At 36.3% G+C, this 17,456-nt stretch overlaps 1 protein-coding gene across 6 annotated transcripts in view; it reads left to right on the top strand.

Annotated features, from left to right (window-relative positions):
* Nucleotides 1-17,456, top strand: part of LOC129243051 (peptidoglycan-recognition protein LA) — a 41,350-nt gene that overhangs the window by 16,032 nt on the left and 7,862 nt on the right. For 2 of the 6 annotated variants that reach the window (XM_054880131.1, XM_054880127.1), the window contains exons 2-3: nt 3,529-3,975; nt 16,512-16,706. In XM_054880131.1, the coding sequence (XP_054736106.1) occupies nt 3,846-3,975; nt 16,512-16,706 (325 nt within the window). In that variant the 5' untranslated portion in view covers nt 3,529-3,845. Of the gene's footprint in view, nt 1-3,512; nt 3,976-16,511; nt 16,707-17,456 lie in introns of those variants that run through there. The other 4 variants (XM_054880132.1, XM_054880129.1, XM_054880128.1 and 1 more) reach the window with 4 other exon arrangements.

Below are 17,456 nucleotides of genomic sequence, written 5' to 3'. Positions count from 1 at the left end.
TTATGCTAAAGATTTTTTTTTTAGAAATTAGAAATTAACTGAGAAAAATTGTTTGATTTAGTGATCCATGATTGCATGACAAAATACACCAAATTTAACTTCTATGGTACTTCATATCAGACGTTTATGGGTACGAGGTGTGTTCAAAAAGTATTGTGAATTTTGAATTTTTGTAGGTCACGTATATTCGAATTTCGATTTTTTTGTGGCCATATGTTGGCACTCATCCCTCTCACTCATGCCGACGAGTTCGGCCATTTTGAATGTTCCGTTAATTATTGACAGCTGCTTCGATTGTACGTGTTTCGGTTCGTCTTCGATTTTTACCTATTCAAAAAGATGGATCAAAGAAGCTGTATCAAATTTTGTGTGAAAAACGAAATTAAGTGCGCGGAAGCATTCCGAATGTAGACTGTGTCATACGGAGAAGCTACTTTGGACCAAAGCAACGTTTATCGGTGGTACAAAATGTTCTCAGAAGGCCGAGAAGATGTGAATGACGAAAAGCATGCCGGACGCCCGAGCACTTCAACAACAGGCGAAAAAATTAATGAAGTGAAGAAAATGGTATGGCCAATCGTCGAATCACCGTTAGAGAAGTTGCTGAGAACCTAGACATATCGATTGGCTCGTGCCATTCGATTTTTTCAATGATTTGAGCATGAGACGGGTCGCCGCAAAATTCGTATCAAAACTGCTCAATTTCGACCAAAAGCAGCATCGCATGAACATTGCTAATTAAATGTTGGACTCTGTCCGCGACGAACCAAATTTGCTCCAAAGGGTCATAACTGGTGATGAATCGTGGGTTTATGATTATGACGTGGAAACCAAGGCTCAATCATCTCAATGGAAGCTGCCGCACGTTTTCTTCGATTGCAGGGACATTGTGCATCATGAGTTAAATAAGGAATACTACCTGCATGTTATGCGCAATTTACGCGAAGGAATCCGCCAAAAAGTCCGGATTTTCGAAGAACAAAAGTTGACTCCGACATAACGCCCCTCCTCACATATCGTTGCTTGTGCGCGACTTTTTGGCTAAAAACAACACACTAATGATGCCACATCCACCGTATTTCCCAGATCTGCCCTCCTGTGACTTTTTCTTGTTCCCGAAAATGAAGAGGCCCTTGAAAGGACGACGCTACGATTGACGAGATAAAGACAGCATCGAACAAAATAAAAAAAAAATGATTGTTTGAAGCGCTTCGAGGATTGGAAAAAACGTTGGCATAAGTGCATAATATCTCATGGGGACTACTTTGAAGGGGACAAAATATATATTAATGAATAAATAAATAATTTTTGAAAAAACACAAAATTCGCGATACTTTTTGAACTCACCTCTTATGTCTCCTTTCTTAAATCCAATCTTGAATACTGTAATCTCAGATCTTCACTATACCGGAAAATCCCTAGGAAGCGAAAAAAATCAAAAACAATTTAATAGGTATACCTCAATTGGAGTGGTAACATGCCCGAGTATAGAAGCAGGTGTTTTTATTCGGGTTGCTAACGTTGGTATGCGCCTCTAAAACTTTATTCCACAATGCGTGTGACCAACCGTATTAATTGTTAATGCTTTTGCTGGAGTTAATTCATTTTAATTGCCCCACGCTTAATTTAAGGCTCTCTTAAACACTTCGTATTCCCCCTTTAGGGCCAACTGCTCTTCAAAGGCACCGCACAATCGTTATCTTAGGCACTTGAATGAAGTACAAAGGTAGTCAGTTGGAGTTATTCCCGGAAAGTGGGGATTGTTTTTAGAATAATTTATTGCTTTAATCAAAGCTAATGAATAATTACTTACATAGTTCTAGTAATCTATAAGTACAACTAATGGATGAAAGAAATTACTAAGTAATTAAATAATCGATAAAAGCTTTAAGCCAATTATTCTAACAAGAGCTTCAGTAGCAAGGCTTCCTCTTTCGCAAGAAGCGCACTAGTCCGAAAACACTGACTTTTTCTGCAGGGCGTGTTAATGTGTTTGTTACATACATACATATATTAGGTCGAGAAAAAAGAAATCCATTATTTTTCCGGTAGATAGCTGTAGTGACCGATATCGATAGTATCGATCAAACAACTGAGAGTTTATATTCATTGTCTAGGTGACATTTCACACTAAAAAATTCTTTTTGTTTATTCCATTCGGTTGTGAGTTACAAGGTGTCAACAACGCAAGTCAACAAAGAGAAAATTCGGTACATTTAACAATTCTTCTTTGATAAAGGCGAAAATGCAAGCCAGACCGCTGAAATTGTGAATGGTGTTTCCGGTGCCGATACTGTAGCAGCTAATTAATTGCGTGCAATTTTGATTTCGTCAATTCCGCTCAGGCACTTTTAATGCTAAAGATACAGTCTGTGTCAGAAAAAAGGAACCGCGATTATACATGCAGTATAAAAGATATATATTTCAAATTTTTATTTACATGAAAGTATGTACAAAACTACGAGTCGCAATTACTCAATAAGCCGTGTAGTCTTCATCTTTGTCGAGTATAGCCTGGCATCTTCTTCATGTTTTGAACCAGCTTTTCTGCGTAGCTCGTCGACAAACAGGACTAGATTTTGCGAACTTGCCGCACAAGTTGCTTTAAATCCTGGGCTGGCCTTCCGGCAAGATGCGTTTTCATAGTTCCGCACACATTTTCAATGGGGTTGGGCTCTGGGGACTGGGAAGGCCAGTCCAATACTGCGACGCCATTTTCTTACTTTGTTGTTTCTCAATGTGTTTTTCTGAGAGCAGTGGTTTTGATGATGTGGGACGGTAGAATATGTTCGCCTCCTCAGTCACTGTTCGATGGTGTTTATACTCACATCTATTCCCTTTTTAGCAAGAACTGATAGTGCTTGGCGTAGTCACAAAGAAGGGCCCCGCTTAAAAAGTTGGACGATCACTTTATCCTGCTTTGTTGTAGTCACTCGCTTCAAGCCGCGCTCGGAAAAGTCATCAACATTTGCACCTTATACCGCTGATTCCACATCAAAACAAACTTTTTTGATTTTTTAATTACTTTTGCAGCCGCGGGGTAAGATAAGGAAAACACTTCGTGTACTTCTCACTCATTTCTCTTCGGTTGCGCTTACGGGAAAGTTTCGAACGACACTAACCTGAGTTAGCACTGACGTCGTAGTCTTTCAGTGGGACTATTATGCAGCAAAAAGCAGAACGAAATATATCTTGAAGTTACAACAAAAAAACCGGTTATTTTCTTCTGACACAGACTGTAATATCGAAATGTAGATAAAATTATAGAAATAATCGACATTGACCGACATGTTAGTAGCTAAATCTCGACCACAAAACAATTTTAAGCCATTTGCGCAAATATATTGCGCAAAAATAATGGATTTATTTCTATCTCCCCCAACCGTATATTAGAGACATTTATAGCATCTATATTAAAGACTTATTTAATAGAACATTTGTGGGAGTGATAGTCGTGTAAATATCGGCATTCTTGTGTAATAGAGTTCAGTGTTTACCATTTTATTAATAAGTAATTGCATCCAAAAGCAAAAACATACCCCTGGTAATTATTTTGGAATTTAAACAATTTCTCGTAATAAAAAATCACATAGCCACAAAAGCAGTTTGAAAATTGTAAATACAATAAAAATTATGAAAAAAAACCTAAAAAATGCATAAATACAACACTTCACCACTTCACATTCTCGCTTGGTGTAAAACGTATTGTGAAAAACATTAAAAATTATAATTAAATAATCCGCAACCTCTAAAAACTTTATAAACACACCCACCAGCCTTCTCGTTTGAAAATAATACACAGTTCATAATTTTTCCTACCGGAAATATCACATATATGTACGTATATGTATAAATACTCGTATCTTCATATAATCAAAATGAAATTGTTGTTGAAAGTGAATTCAGAAAAAGCTCGCAAACGCTATGGCAGCTCTGTGACTTTGCCAGCGAATGGAACTGCTGCCACAATAAAACGTGAGTACTTGTTTAATTATTTTTTTTGTACTTACAATTGCTTTTTTCCTTTTTTAAATAATTGTACTTATACAGCTCCATACAAATGTTGGTATGGAATACTCCGAATAGATTTGCTTTATAGCGTTAATTAATTAAGTACCGATTTGTTTGTTGTGTTGTTGATTTATATGTTATAAAACACATGGGCTGAAAAGTCCAGTTAGTACTCACCTTAAAAAGATAGCTGTTAATATTTCATGTAATCAAGTTCGTGAGTATTTGTACTAAGAGTGACGCTACTTTTTTATTTTCAAAACAATGGATCTAAAAGAATTCCGTGTTTTAATTTTGCACTGCTTCTCGATGGGAAAAATACCGTTCAAATAAAGCAACGGCTTTAAAAGTGTTATGGGGACTCCCTTCCATCAGAATCAACAATAAAATGATGATTTGCTGACTTCAAACGTGGTCGTGGAGACCACACAAAACTTAAGAAAAATCCAAAAAATCGTTTTGAACGATCGAAAAGTGAATTTGCGAGAGTTAGCGGACATCGTAAAGATATCAAACGAACTTGTTGGCTTTATATTGCATGAGCATTTGAGTATGAGAAGCTCTGTTCAAAGTGGATGCCGCGTTTGCTCACTGTTGACTAAAAACAAGAACGTGTTGATGATTCTGAGTAGTATTTGGCATATGCGACAACGGATGAAACATGGATCCATCGTCTCATTCCACTATCAAAACGATCGTCATCTGAGTGCAAAGTAACTGGTAAACCTCGTCCAAAGCGCCCGAAAGCACAACAATCGGCTGCAAAGGTTACGGCCTCGGTATTTTGTGATGTACGTGGTGTAATATTCATCGACTATCTTTAGAAGAGAAATATGATCATCAATGAATATTATATATATTAAGACAACGCACCGTGTCACAAGTCAATCAAAACAATGGCAAAACTAAATGAATTTAAATTCGATTTACTCCCACGTCCAACGTATTGGCCAGATTTGGCTCTCACAGACTACTGGCTGTTCGCAGGCCTAAAATGCTCGCCGGTAAGAAATTTCGCTCGAATGAAGAGGTTATCGCCGAAATGGAGGCATATTTCGAGGCAAAAGATGAATTGTTCTACAAAAGAGTTTTTGAAATGTTAGAATGGCGCTGGAATGATTTCGTTGTTCTTGAAAGAAAGTACGTTGATGAATAAAGCTAATTTAGAACAACAACAACGTATTTTCTTTGTTAGGCCGGGGACTTTTCAGCCCATGTATTAAAAACTTTTAAACTGTTGTATTATGTGTTTAGGAGAGAAATAGATTTATAGATATACATATGTACAGGGTGAACGTATGAAGTGTTACCAACTTCACACTGCTTGTATCTGTAAAACAGCTCATGACATCAACGTCAAAATTGTTCTAATGACAGTTCAATATACAATATTAATTATAAGCCATCAAAAGCATTTGCGTCTCAGTTTTGTTGAATTTTTTTTTGCTGTGATGGAATTCAAACGTAATAGTGTGATTGCGTTATAGTTGGCTGGAAAATCACAACCATCCATTGATCGTAAGCTCAGTCATCTCAAAGTGAATAAAATGTTTGTGTATCGCACTATAAAACGTTACAATGATACTGGTAGCATTGCAAAACGCTATGGAAATGGTTCGAAAAGTCAAGGCTCGACTTGAACGAAATCCACGTCGAAGTGGAAGATAAATAGCCTAGAACTGAAAATATCGCAAGACAGCATTAGACGCATATTGAAAAATGAGCTCAAGGCTTACAAGTTCCAAAAAGCACACGATCTTTCACCCCAACAAGAAAAGTTTGGTGCGGAGAAAGAGCAAAGCAGTTGTTGCTCTTGCACGAACGTGGTGAATTTCCTAACATTGTGTTTTCTGATGAAGAAAATTTCCCAATTGAGCAGTTCATAAACACTCAAAACGATCGTGTTTACTTGACCGAACGCTCATACAAGAATTTGAGCCTACGTATAGCCACTCGAAGCAATTTCCCATCGCAAGTAATGGTTTGGGCCGCAGTGACCGCTGATGGACGCTCTCCAATCGTTTTTATCGAGCCTGGCGTCAAAGTGAATGCGACTTGCTATCGGAAAAATGTTTTAGAAACTGCTTTAGAGCCGTGGACACGCAAACATTTCGGTCGTAGACCATGGACGTTCCAACAGGACTCGGCACCGTCTCATAAAGCTCGTGTGAACCAAGAATGGTTAAAAAATCATGTTCCATTCTTCATTTCGTCCACACAATGGCTTTCGAATTCGCCAGACGCAAAGCCGATGGACTATTCCATCTGGTCCATTTTGGAGAGCAAGTTGAGGTCTAAAAAATATGCCAGTAGGAATGCGCTGAAAAAAGCGATTATATGAGAATGGGCCAAAATGCCTCAAGACCACATTCGTGCAGCATGCAACTCATTTTTTGACTGTTGAAGGCTATAGTCAAGGCAAAAGGTGGTCATATCGAGCTAAAGTGAATATATGTTAAAATTATAATCATTTTTGAACAATTTTGTCTTTGAAATCAATAAAAACTAATTTCAGACAAACAAGTTATGGTGTTTTGAATAAATAACACTTCATATCGTTCACCCTGTATATACATAAATATGTATGTAGATGTATAGACTAAAATGTGGACTGTAAACTCGACCAAAATGTGGTCTGTAAGCTCGAAAGGGCTACCAGATTAACGGTATTTTTTTACTTATACAATATGACTAATAATTCAAAAGCATTTAGCTCTAAAGCTGAAGCATGGTTGCACCCTATTTTTTAATTTAAGGAATTAATTTTAATTGCTATACAGTAATCCCCCCTATAACAGGGTAGATTGTTTCTGCGCTGAAGGTGTATTTTCATATAACTCGTCTATTTGGCTCCATGTACTTATGTGTATGTATATTATATGAATTTTTTATTGTAGAGAAATTCCTTTTTAGTTTCGGTCTTGTTTCCTGAGTCATGAGCGAGAAATAAATATCTTATTTAAAATAAGTACTTGTACAAATACGATTTTCCCCTTTCAGTACATATCTGTATGTATAATGAATACTGTTGCACTTCAAAAACTTTGAACACAATGTATCATAAATTTAATTATGATACCTATAAAAAATTCACAGTACAGAAAAGTGGGGAAATGCCGCGTTAGATCAGGGGAAATAACGCGTTATTCGAGGGACATATAATCGCTTAATATGAAATCGCTTAAAATACTTATAAAATTACCTCGCTATAAGGGGATTACCCATTTTAGGCGAAATGCGTACAGTAAGGTATGTCGATAACGACTTGACAAAACTCACCCAACATCAATACGTGTGCTCCCCATTTCGTTTAGATTCGAAATATGCATATATAATTGAGATCAGATAAACATCACGTCAATTTTTTATATGTTAAGATTAAATTTCTAATATTAGAAGCTATTACTTTATTGTCTATGAATTAGTTTGATTCGATAAATTAGCAACCAACTCATTTTAAATTTTATCAACATGTTCGAGGGTTGTATTTACAGCTCGATCCGAATTTCCACTTCCTTAAATATATATATTATATAAAATAATAATTTTTTTTAATAATACTTTTTTTTAATAAATATATATATTTAATCTTCATTACCAAACTACCTTGGTACTAAATGTATACCATAGTTCCATAGAAATATATTCATTTTTAGTTAAATCGACTCTTTATGTCATTCTGAGAAATTTGGCATACCAATATGCATGGGCGCTTTCCAATAATGATATATGTAAATAAAGAGTGATCAGATTGCAGATTGAAGGTACTTTTTCCACAAGGATGATAGATAATATAGAAAAATCTCTTCTCCAAGCTTTTTCCAATAGGGTTGTTTTTGACAGATCACGCGTGACTACTATCAAACTAAGTACATAATTTTTTTTCAGTATTACAATAACGTTGACAAATCGTTCAATTGTACTAGGAAAATCGACGCTATGTGAAAAATGTTCATCGCGCGCTCAATCCAACTTCTGGTGTTCAGCGACGAGGGCTATTTTTATCTTAATGGCTACGTCAATAAGCAAAATTGCCATATTTGGGGTGAAGAGTAACCCGAAGCCATTCAAGAATAGCCCGAAAATAACCGTTTGGTGCGGTCTATGGGCTGGAGGAATCATCGGCCCATATTTCTTCAAAGACGAGTTTGGCGCCAATGTAACAGTGAATGGCGAACACTATGGCGCCTGTTTGGTGCCAGAAATTCAAACACTTGATATCCACAACATTTGCTTCCAACAAGATGGGACTACTTGCCGTACAGCTCGTGAAACAATGGATTTACTGCATCGGCGTTTCGGTGAGAAATTCATTTCGTTTCGGACCAGTGGATTTGCCACCAAGACCGTGCGATAGCATACTTGAGGACTTTTGTTTGTAGAAATAAGCAAAGTCTGAATGTTTTGTGGATAAAACAGCTTCGATTGAGGCACTGAAAGGCAACACTAATAAAATTATTCACGAGATACCAACCGAAGTCTTTCAGCGAGTCATTGATGTTTACAGATGGCAGAATTACGGCGCAGTTGCGGCCTACATTTGAAGGGGATAATTTTAAAAAAATAAGTTCCATGGACGGTTCTATACAAAAATTATAAAGATTGTCCAATCAATTTGAATTTTTTGTTTAAAGTTTTGTTTAGTTTAAAATCCGATACCTCTAAATTGATCACCCTTTATATTTACGCATATCTATAGCAGATAAAATAAGTCTTAAATATATCCTTCTGAAGTTTGTATTTTTTAACTTACGAGGCCAGTGATTTTGATGCAGCCTGATTTTTGTATTGTTAAAAGGAACTCCTTACTGCTCTTAAAATAAATACCGAAATATGTAGGCGTACCTTTTAACTTTAAACATGATTGTTACGAAAATACTAACATCTCTATAAAGTTTTTTTTATATCTTTATCGGGTTAACGGATTGAACATGAAAGAAAATTTGTTTTGTATGGACGGTGGAATTTTGTTGGGGTTGTGTGCGGTTTTATTGATTTTCATCAAAATACTGAACCTTACCAAAGTGAATTTTGTGCACTAAAATGTTGAAGAGCTCGATCAAAATTTGGTAATTTACTGAAAAGTGGGTGATGTTATGCCCATTTATCAAATTTGAGCAACTTTTATCTATTGGTTACGGAATTAATATATTTTTCAGCGTGGAAAGTGAGGACTTTTATTGGACTTTAGTGGACTTTTATCGACGAAATGCCGATTTTCGTAGAGATTTCTCAATTTTTACTTTAGTGCACAACTCATGCATAGACAGTCAAAAGGAAAGATAGGCAAACTAATTTTTTCGTTCTTCCAAACGTTTCGAAAGGAGTTTGTCCTTATACTCATTGACTCAACTTTCCGATCGAATAAAAACCAAAATTTAATTTCTGATAGATATTCCTTGTACACAAACGTTATTTTAAGACAGAATAAAATTAAAAATGTTTATTTATTTGGGAGGCCAACCAAAAACTTTAGTGTAGCGGCTTTGGAGTATAGCTTTTGTAGTTTTAAGTTATACGCCGCACTTTTTTCTCATTGAATGATGTTTCCTTCTTCGATGATGGTTACAAATTGATCCCTTCGTATAAGCCCTAAGCCTTTTACAAATGTCCAAGCCCTTTCGAAGACATGCACCACCAAATCTAAAATTTTCTCCACGAAACTCAAATTATTTGAAACATTCAATTAAATTAAATTATCCAATAAAAAAGCTTGAAGGTTTTACAATTAGTAAGAAATTGGGCGCAATTATCTTGAAGTGCAATAAATTGTTGGTGCAATTAAGTTTATTATACTTGCACTACTTATCGTTAAGTGCTTTAAAAACTCAACGAAAGTGGTTTCGCTTTATTACTTTTCATCCATAATAGTCATTAATTAAATCTAGCACAACCATCGTCCGTATGGAGCATTTAAATCTGTGCAAACATTTACGGAAATTGCGTTGGAAAAATTACACTGGAACTAAAAATCGCAAGTTAGAAATCAAGTTCACATTCATTTATTATTTTGTGCAAGGATTAATTGCACAATTCCTTTCTTAAAAAACACTTCGGCCTCAGTGCGAAAGAAGCAGGAGAAAATGTTGTAATCATTTATTTCGTAAAGTATCGATAAAACAATTTCAAGATTTTGCTCGATATCAAGGATATGTCTCATACAGATACTTTTTTTTCTATTTTTGGTTTGCTCCATTCAGTTATGAGTTACAGGGTGTTAAAATGAAAGTCAACAAAGAGAAAATTCGTTACATTTTACATTGCAAGCCAAGCCGCTGAAATTGTGAATGGTGTTTATGGTGCCGATACTGAAAGACACTATTTACGTGCAATTTTAGTTTCGGCGATTCCGTTCAGGAATTTTTAATGTTAAAAAAACTGAGGAAGATGTCGAAAATCTTGATGAAATCACAGAATTAATCGAAGTTGGCCGGCATGTTGGTATTCGTGACATCGCCCAGGATGGTTTTAGCAATACGGCATGTTTAGTTTGTTTGTGAGAGGCATAAATAAAAGAAGTATTTTGCATGTTCGGAAATTTTCTGCTATCGAAAAAAATGGATCAAAGAAGTTGCATCAAAGTTTGTGTAAGAAATGGAATTAAATGCCCAAAAACACTTGTTATGTTAGCAGTGGCATACGGTGAGAGTACTCTGAGTCAAAAAAATGAAGCGTGTGACAGGAAAAATTCATTCCAAAATTGAGCATGAGCATCGCTCAGGAATTGTTGAATGACGTCAACGAATATACAGACTTGTTTAAAAGGGTTATAACCGGTGCCGAATCATAATTGTATGGTCATGGCATCGAAAGCAATGCCCAATTTGTCTTTCTGCGACTTTTTCCTCTTCCCAAGATTGAAGAGAACCATGAAAGGACGGCGTTTTGCGATGATTGAGTATATAAAAACCGAGCTCAAGGACATACCTAAAAGTGCATATAAGTACTGCTTCAAGAGAGATTAAATAAATTAGAAGGAGATAAATGGTAATTGATGAATAAATAAATATTTGTTCAGAAAAATGAAAATTCACCTTATTTTTTGAACACACCTCGTATACAAAACTTCTGACATGAATATGTGAAGTGGTCATATAACCGCCAAGTGCGTTGCGATACAGACAAGTCCTTTACTCTAGGATATGTAGGGACAAGGACTGATTAAAGGCAAGCTTAACTTACTTTGAATGCGATCAGTTAAATGTATGGTTTGTCTAGAGATAAGCAGCTTTGCCTGCTTTTAGTAACGTCAGAAAATCTTGTTTTATAATTTAATATTAAGTGCGCAATATAAAAACTACCACAATATAACCACTACAGTTATTAAAGAAAATTGCTAGCATTTTGCGCTAATCGCGACTCTTTTAATCTTTCTTTTAATTGTCGAAAAAATTACATACCACTTTTCAGAATAATGGGAGAGGTGACCAGCAACAGTTGCAGTCGGTACCTATTTCTCAGTAATGGTTTCACACGGTTAACGGATTTAGACTCATAAAGCTTCGGTTAGCAAAATTTTTCAAAGTTTCCAATTGCTCTGTATGGTATGATGCTTTATATTTATATGCTTATAGTCAGCATGGTAAATTATTTTCTAGAGTTTATTCGTTTAGAGGTGGTAAAATTCGGGAATATTATTTATAATTTTTACTAAAAGTAATCCAGATGATAAAGATCCAGCGGCTTCGTTGGCTGGGTCATGTCGTCCGAATGGATACAAACGCTCCGGCTTTGAAAGTATTCGATGCGGTACCAGCTGGTGGTAGCAGAGGAAGAGGAAGGCCTCCTCTGCGTTGGAAAGATCAGGTGGAGAAGGACTTGGCTTCACTTGGTGTGTCCAATTGGCGCCGGTTAGCACGAGAAAGAAACGACTGGCGCGCTTTGTTAATCTCGGCCAAAATCGCGTAAGCGGTTATCGCGCCAATTAAGAAGAAGAAGAATCCAGATGAAAGTATGATATAGTCATTAATCAGATTCAGTATTATTCTGGGTTTAAAAGTAAAACAAAAAGGAATCTTATACCTATGATAAATCAACTTGTTTCAAGAAGGATTTTACAATATAATCGCGAAGGGGCACAAAAGATCATGAGGTCGATGTGCAAACCTCTGTTAGCGTTGTGCGTTTTAAACGTCTTCCAAAAGAATTCAGCCGAAGTTAGCTGGATGCTGCATCATTGAGATGATTTTTTGGTAGCTATTTGCGCGCTTTCTCAAATTGCTGCGCTACTTGTGGCAGTATGGACTTGAGCTTGGAGGAGACCTTCGAACCATACTTTTTTCTTTTCCATAGCGCTTTCTATGGTGCTTACGACTCTATGTATTTGATCGAGCGTTGAATGATGTTTTCTGAAACTAAATTAATGAATGGGAATCAGACGTTTATTTTCAATGACTGACTGTAGACGCCTTAAAAATAGTTTTTCAAAAGCTTCGACATTACAGGTACTAAAGATATTGACCTGTAAGAGGAAACTTCGTGGGTAATTTACCAGCTTTACGTATCAAAAGCTTCAAATGCACACAATGCAATTTTTTAATAGCTTACGAAGGACTCCAGGGGTGATTAACTTAAATCCAGAGGACTTTTAAGGTTTTATTTGCTATTTCTTCTGCTGTAACTGGAATAATCTATGCATCTTACTCAGAGCAGTTTAGGTTCTACTTCATCAGTGCATTCATTAGGGCTAAACGTTTTTTTCCAAATGCTCAGCAAATATATTCGCTTTTTGCTCGGCTGTCTTAGCCCAGTTTCTCTCGCCAGTTTTAACAGAAGCGCTGAATTGGTCTTTTGAAAAATTTAGTCCCTTTCCTCAAGATATATTGTGCACTTTTATCAGCAGTGGGCCTAGACAGAAATCGATTGAATGCATCATTTTTAAATGTGTGAAGCTATTCATTTTTTAGGTTCAATTTCGTTTTAATCTCTGGAGATCTGGTTTGCTGTCAGCGTTTCGTAATTTCCGTTTTTCTGCTACTATGGAGTGATAACATATAATTATTTTCATCGTGCACGAAATAAGTTTACGGAATATATGAATTCGCTACTAGGTAATTTTTGTCCCGTTTCCTTAAAAGTATTATTTTTGTAGCTCTTAAGTGTGCTTATGAAGAGTTACTTTGGGACAGCTCTGAACGGGGCCGTAGAGAGCATATCCGGGCCCCGAGGGAAAATTGCAAATGCGGGCCCTTTCCAATTGTGTCTAATTCATATAATTCGAATTACGCTCGAGTCTGGGCCCCTCTGAAAACTCCGCGGGTCAAAAAGTTCCCGATCCCCTCACCTCTCGTCAGGCCCGGCTCTGAAGCATAATTCTGGTAAAATTTCACCAGAGCACAACGATAAAAATCATTCCATAATCTACATATTTTTACTTCTACATAATTAAGGAAGGTGGCAAAAAGGATTGATATACGATATAATACCGCTCAGGTATTGTTGCAATTGTTACGCAAAGCACATTACGATGTACCGTAAATTATCTTCATTTCACTCCGCTCTACAATTTTGTTTCATAACTTCAACAATAGATTTTGAAATGTAATGAAAAGGTAATATCAAACAGGGTAATAAAATAACATGAATGAAAGGTATGAAGTAATAAGCAGCTATAACAACTTAACATACAAATTTCCGGCTGTATATATAGGGTCCGGCATATAACTTTACGGAATTAAAAATGCTATAAAAAAGAAACTACTCAATATTTTTCCAAACTGTTTTTTTATTTTGAAGTACAATTCTTCCGGTTAATGATGGAACACAATTTCATTCCAATTGGTTTTGTACGGCGTCACTCCAAGGTCTTTACGCAAAATTCGTCTCATTGATGTCTCCGAAATATCCAATTGTTGAGAACGACGGTGAACTGATGTTCCTGGTGATTCACGAACACTCTCGGCCACAGCAGCAATATTTTCGGGAGTACGCGCGGTTTTTGGTCGGTCACGCGTTGGTTTGTCAATAAGCAACCCAGTTTCTCTTACTTTTTTCGCAAAGTAACGCACATATGCTTCATTCGGTGCTTTTCTTCTTCCTATTGCCGTACGTAATTTTCGTACACATTCTGCAACATTACCATGATTTTCAAAGTAATGTCGCAATATTTCCCAGCGTTCTTTGAGCGTATACACAACCATTTTCGTTCAGCGGAAGAATAAAACTAATTTTCTGTCAAATCAGATGACAGCTAAGTGTTGCCATTCTTCAAATAATACCTAGTTCAAATCCGTAACAATAGATGGCGGGCCCTATATAATTAACCTAAAATACATATATACTTAAAGGTTTGTGTGTATGGCTTTGAAGTGGGCGGTAAAACGAGATAGCATTTAGTTCCCCACTGAAAGTGATAGATTGGAAAGAGAATAAAAGAGAGTGAGAAGAGTACTAATGCAGGGGAGACTAGCTCCGAAACTCATCTTAAACATCACAGTCTCCTTAAGGAGTGTTATCAAAGGTCATATATATGTATATAATTGGCGCGACTGCCATTCGGAAGTGCGTAGGTTCGAATCTCCGTGCATGAAACACCAAAATAATACAACAAGTTTTTTCTAATAGCGGTCGCCCCTCGGTCACCCCTCGGCTGTGCAAGAGTATTTCTGCCATGAAAAAGCTCCTCATAAAAAGCATTTGCCATTCCGAGTCGGCTTAAAACTGTAGGTCCCTTCATTTGTGGAACAACATCTAGACGAACACCACAAATTGGAGGAGGAGCTCGGCCAAACACCTAACAGAAGTGTACGCGCCAATTATTGATTTATTTTCTTTTTATGAAACAAGGTCGCAAATTTTGTTAGTAGTGGTCATGTCTCAGTAGATCAAGTCTCTATTGCAACAAGAAGAAAGGATTAGGGGGTAGCATCTGAGTATAAAGCAAAAATAAGGTATGCATTTTTTCTGTAAATCAGTTTTGATGAAAACCTGTGAAAATCCCAAGAAAATCCCTGGTAAGCCCTTACAAGCTCCACTGGCTACACTTTCGTTAAAACTGGAAATCCATCGACTATCACATCACTTTACGTTCAAAATTTTTAAACGCTCACTTGCTCAAGCGTTTCGTGTTATGTTATGTGTAATTTTCTTTTTCCACACATAGGTATATTTGGTCGATGTTTGAGCGGAATGGTTACAGACTTGGGCTCTTCGAACAGGCGTATATCTCAATCACTCCTATTCAGCAGGTACCCTTGGAACTATATGCGTGAAGTCTCACAGAAATGATCTCGGATTGATCATTTTGTCGATTATCTTTGAAAGATCTATCAATTCTTATATTACATTGCCTGAATTTGTAATAATGTGACTTTTACTAATATCCAAATCTATCGTGATTTCACGCATAATAGCTATTTTATCTTTCGTTCGTAATTGTGCCAAAATGATTTTAGTAAGGACTGTTTTTTCTGTACACTATATTATTGTCTTGTAAAGGCATATTTTGTGTTGTTCCTTGGATGCCATTTTGTAAAACTGATCTACCAGTGGAAGATATGCATCTGCCGAAAAAACACGAATATATGTATTTGCTTCAATCCATTTTGTGTGTTAGCTATTTATGTATTTTTTTTTTTAATAATTTCACTCCTGTACATTGAAGCACCATTTTTCCTTTATAACATTTAACATTCCTTAACTCAAACAATATGTGTTTTAATCTAAATAAATGTATAGACCTCCCGAGCATACTCACAAAAGTTCACCAACATCTCATAACAGTCGAATCAATTATTTTGGAGTTCAATGGAAAAGTAATTCAAATTAAAAAAAAGAAAAAAAAAATGTTGATGTCATTTTTTTTAACTTAATATAGTAAGCAGACTTGGTGAAAATATTTTTAGAGGTGGGCTCTTTAGCAAATCGTTATTCGGCTCTGAGCGAATTTGGTAGAATCAGCGTAAGAGCGTCACTTGGGATGTGTTTACAAAAAACTAAACTAAGTGTGTTGGTGATATACGAAAAAAATCAACCAAATACACTTCGTTGCCGTCTGAACAGCGGTTGATTGGACGAGTGTGTGAATAAATGAGAAATGATCGTGCAGAGTTCGGCTGAGTCTCTCAAGTGACATGGCAGCCAAAGTTCCCCTCACAATTTTCTTTTTCACCATTATTAAAGAGCAAACCTGGTATATCTAACATTTTTGGTAAGCGAAGGAGTGGCGAATCGAAGGCGCATATATTACTTTATGCTTTTATTAAATTTTATGTGGTGAATGTGCATCACAGCACCGCTCAGGTTAAAAGTAAATATCAGCCACTTGATAGCCATACTTAACACCGCAGTTTAACTCTTGGCGTAATTAAAAAATATGTGACATCTCTTCTTAGAAGAATGTTTGTGACACCCAATAATATTGTAGCTTCCCATGAAGTAAATAATTTTTAGAATCGGTTCAGTGGTTCTAGAGTTTATTCTTTACATATGAACAAAAAACAAACAAGTCTTTCCTCTCCACATACAAAATACTAATCTATTTCATTTTTTTTTTTTCACAGGAATCAATCAAAACAGAACCAGTGTAAATACCTCCATCTTCCAGAAACTATCAACATCCTCCAAACTTTTAATATTACTAATTATTTTAGTAATAATTGTAGCTGGCGTGATTATTTACATAGAGATACAACAAAGCAACAAAAAGACAGAGGCCGGACCTATATTGTTCGGCAACAGCTATGAACATGGGACATGTAAGTATTTCGATGGAAAAGAATTAAGGAATTTAAATACTTTTATGCTCTCTTACATATCTGTGGACTTTTGATAAAAGCGCCTATTTCAACGTATCAGTTTTTAGCCATCATATGGAGATATATTTACAGTACTACAAGTAAGATACATATCTGCTCCCTTAAAATTTTTGACAGGGGTATAAAGCATGGACGCAGGCTACAGGATAACGAATGTGCCATTCAGAGTTCCTGAAAGATATCTCACTGATAGATTTATACAATTTTTCTAGCATTCAACTTTTTATAGGCTTTAAAAACTTAAACAAAAAATTCAAAGATTATTCGCTCGTTTGCATTTATTTAGATTAGTATGAAGAAATTACAAAAACCACTTTATTCTCTTTCTTTAGCGCGTACACCCTTTTTGAGATGTTTGGCCGAGCTCCTCCTCCTATTTGTGGTGTGCGTCTTGATGTTGTTCCACAAATGGAGGGTACTACAGTTTCAAGCCGACTCCGAACGGCAGATATTTTTATGAGGAGCTTTTTCATGGCAGAAATACAATCGAAGGTTTGCCATTGCCTGCCGAGGGGCAACCGCCATTAGAAAAAACTTTTTTTTTTAATTTTGGTGTTTCACCGAGATTCGAACCTACGTTCTCTCTGAGTCACGCACGTTACTATAATATATGCTGTGTAAAAAATGCATGGCCATATCTATTGTATTAGAAGAAAATGCATCTTTACTTTTAGGGTGGTACTACAATTT

The sequence above is a fragment of the Anastrepha obliqua genome, chromosome 3 (assembly GCF_027943255.1).
Source record: "Anastrepha obliqua isolate idAnaObli1 chromosome 3, idAnaObli1_1.0, whole genome shotgun sequence".
Lineage (NCBI taxonomy): Eukaryota > Metazoa > Arthropoda > Insecta > Diptera > Tephritidae > Anastrepha > Anastrepha obliqua.
This window is presented reverse-complemented; position numbering and strand designations above follow the sequence as displayed.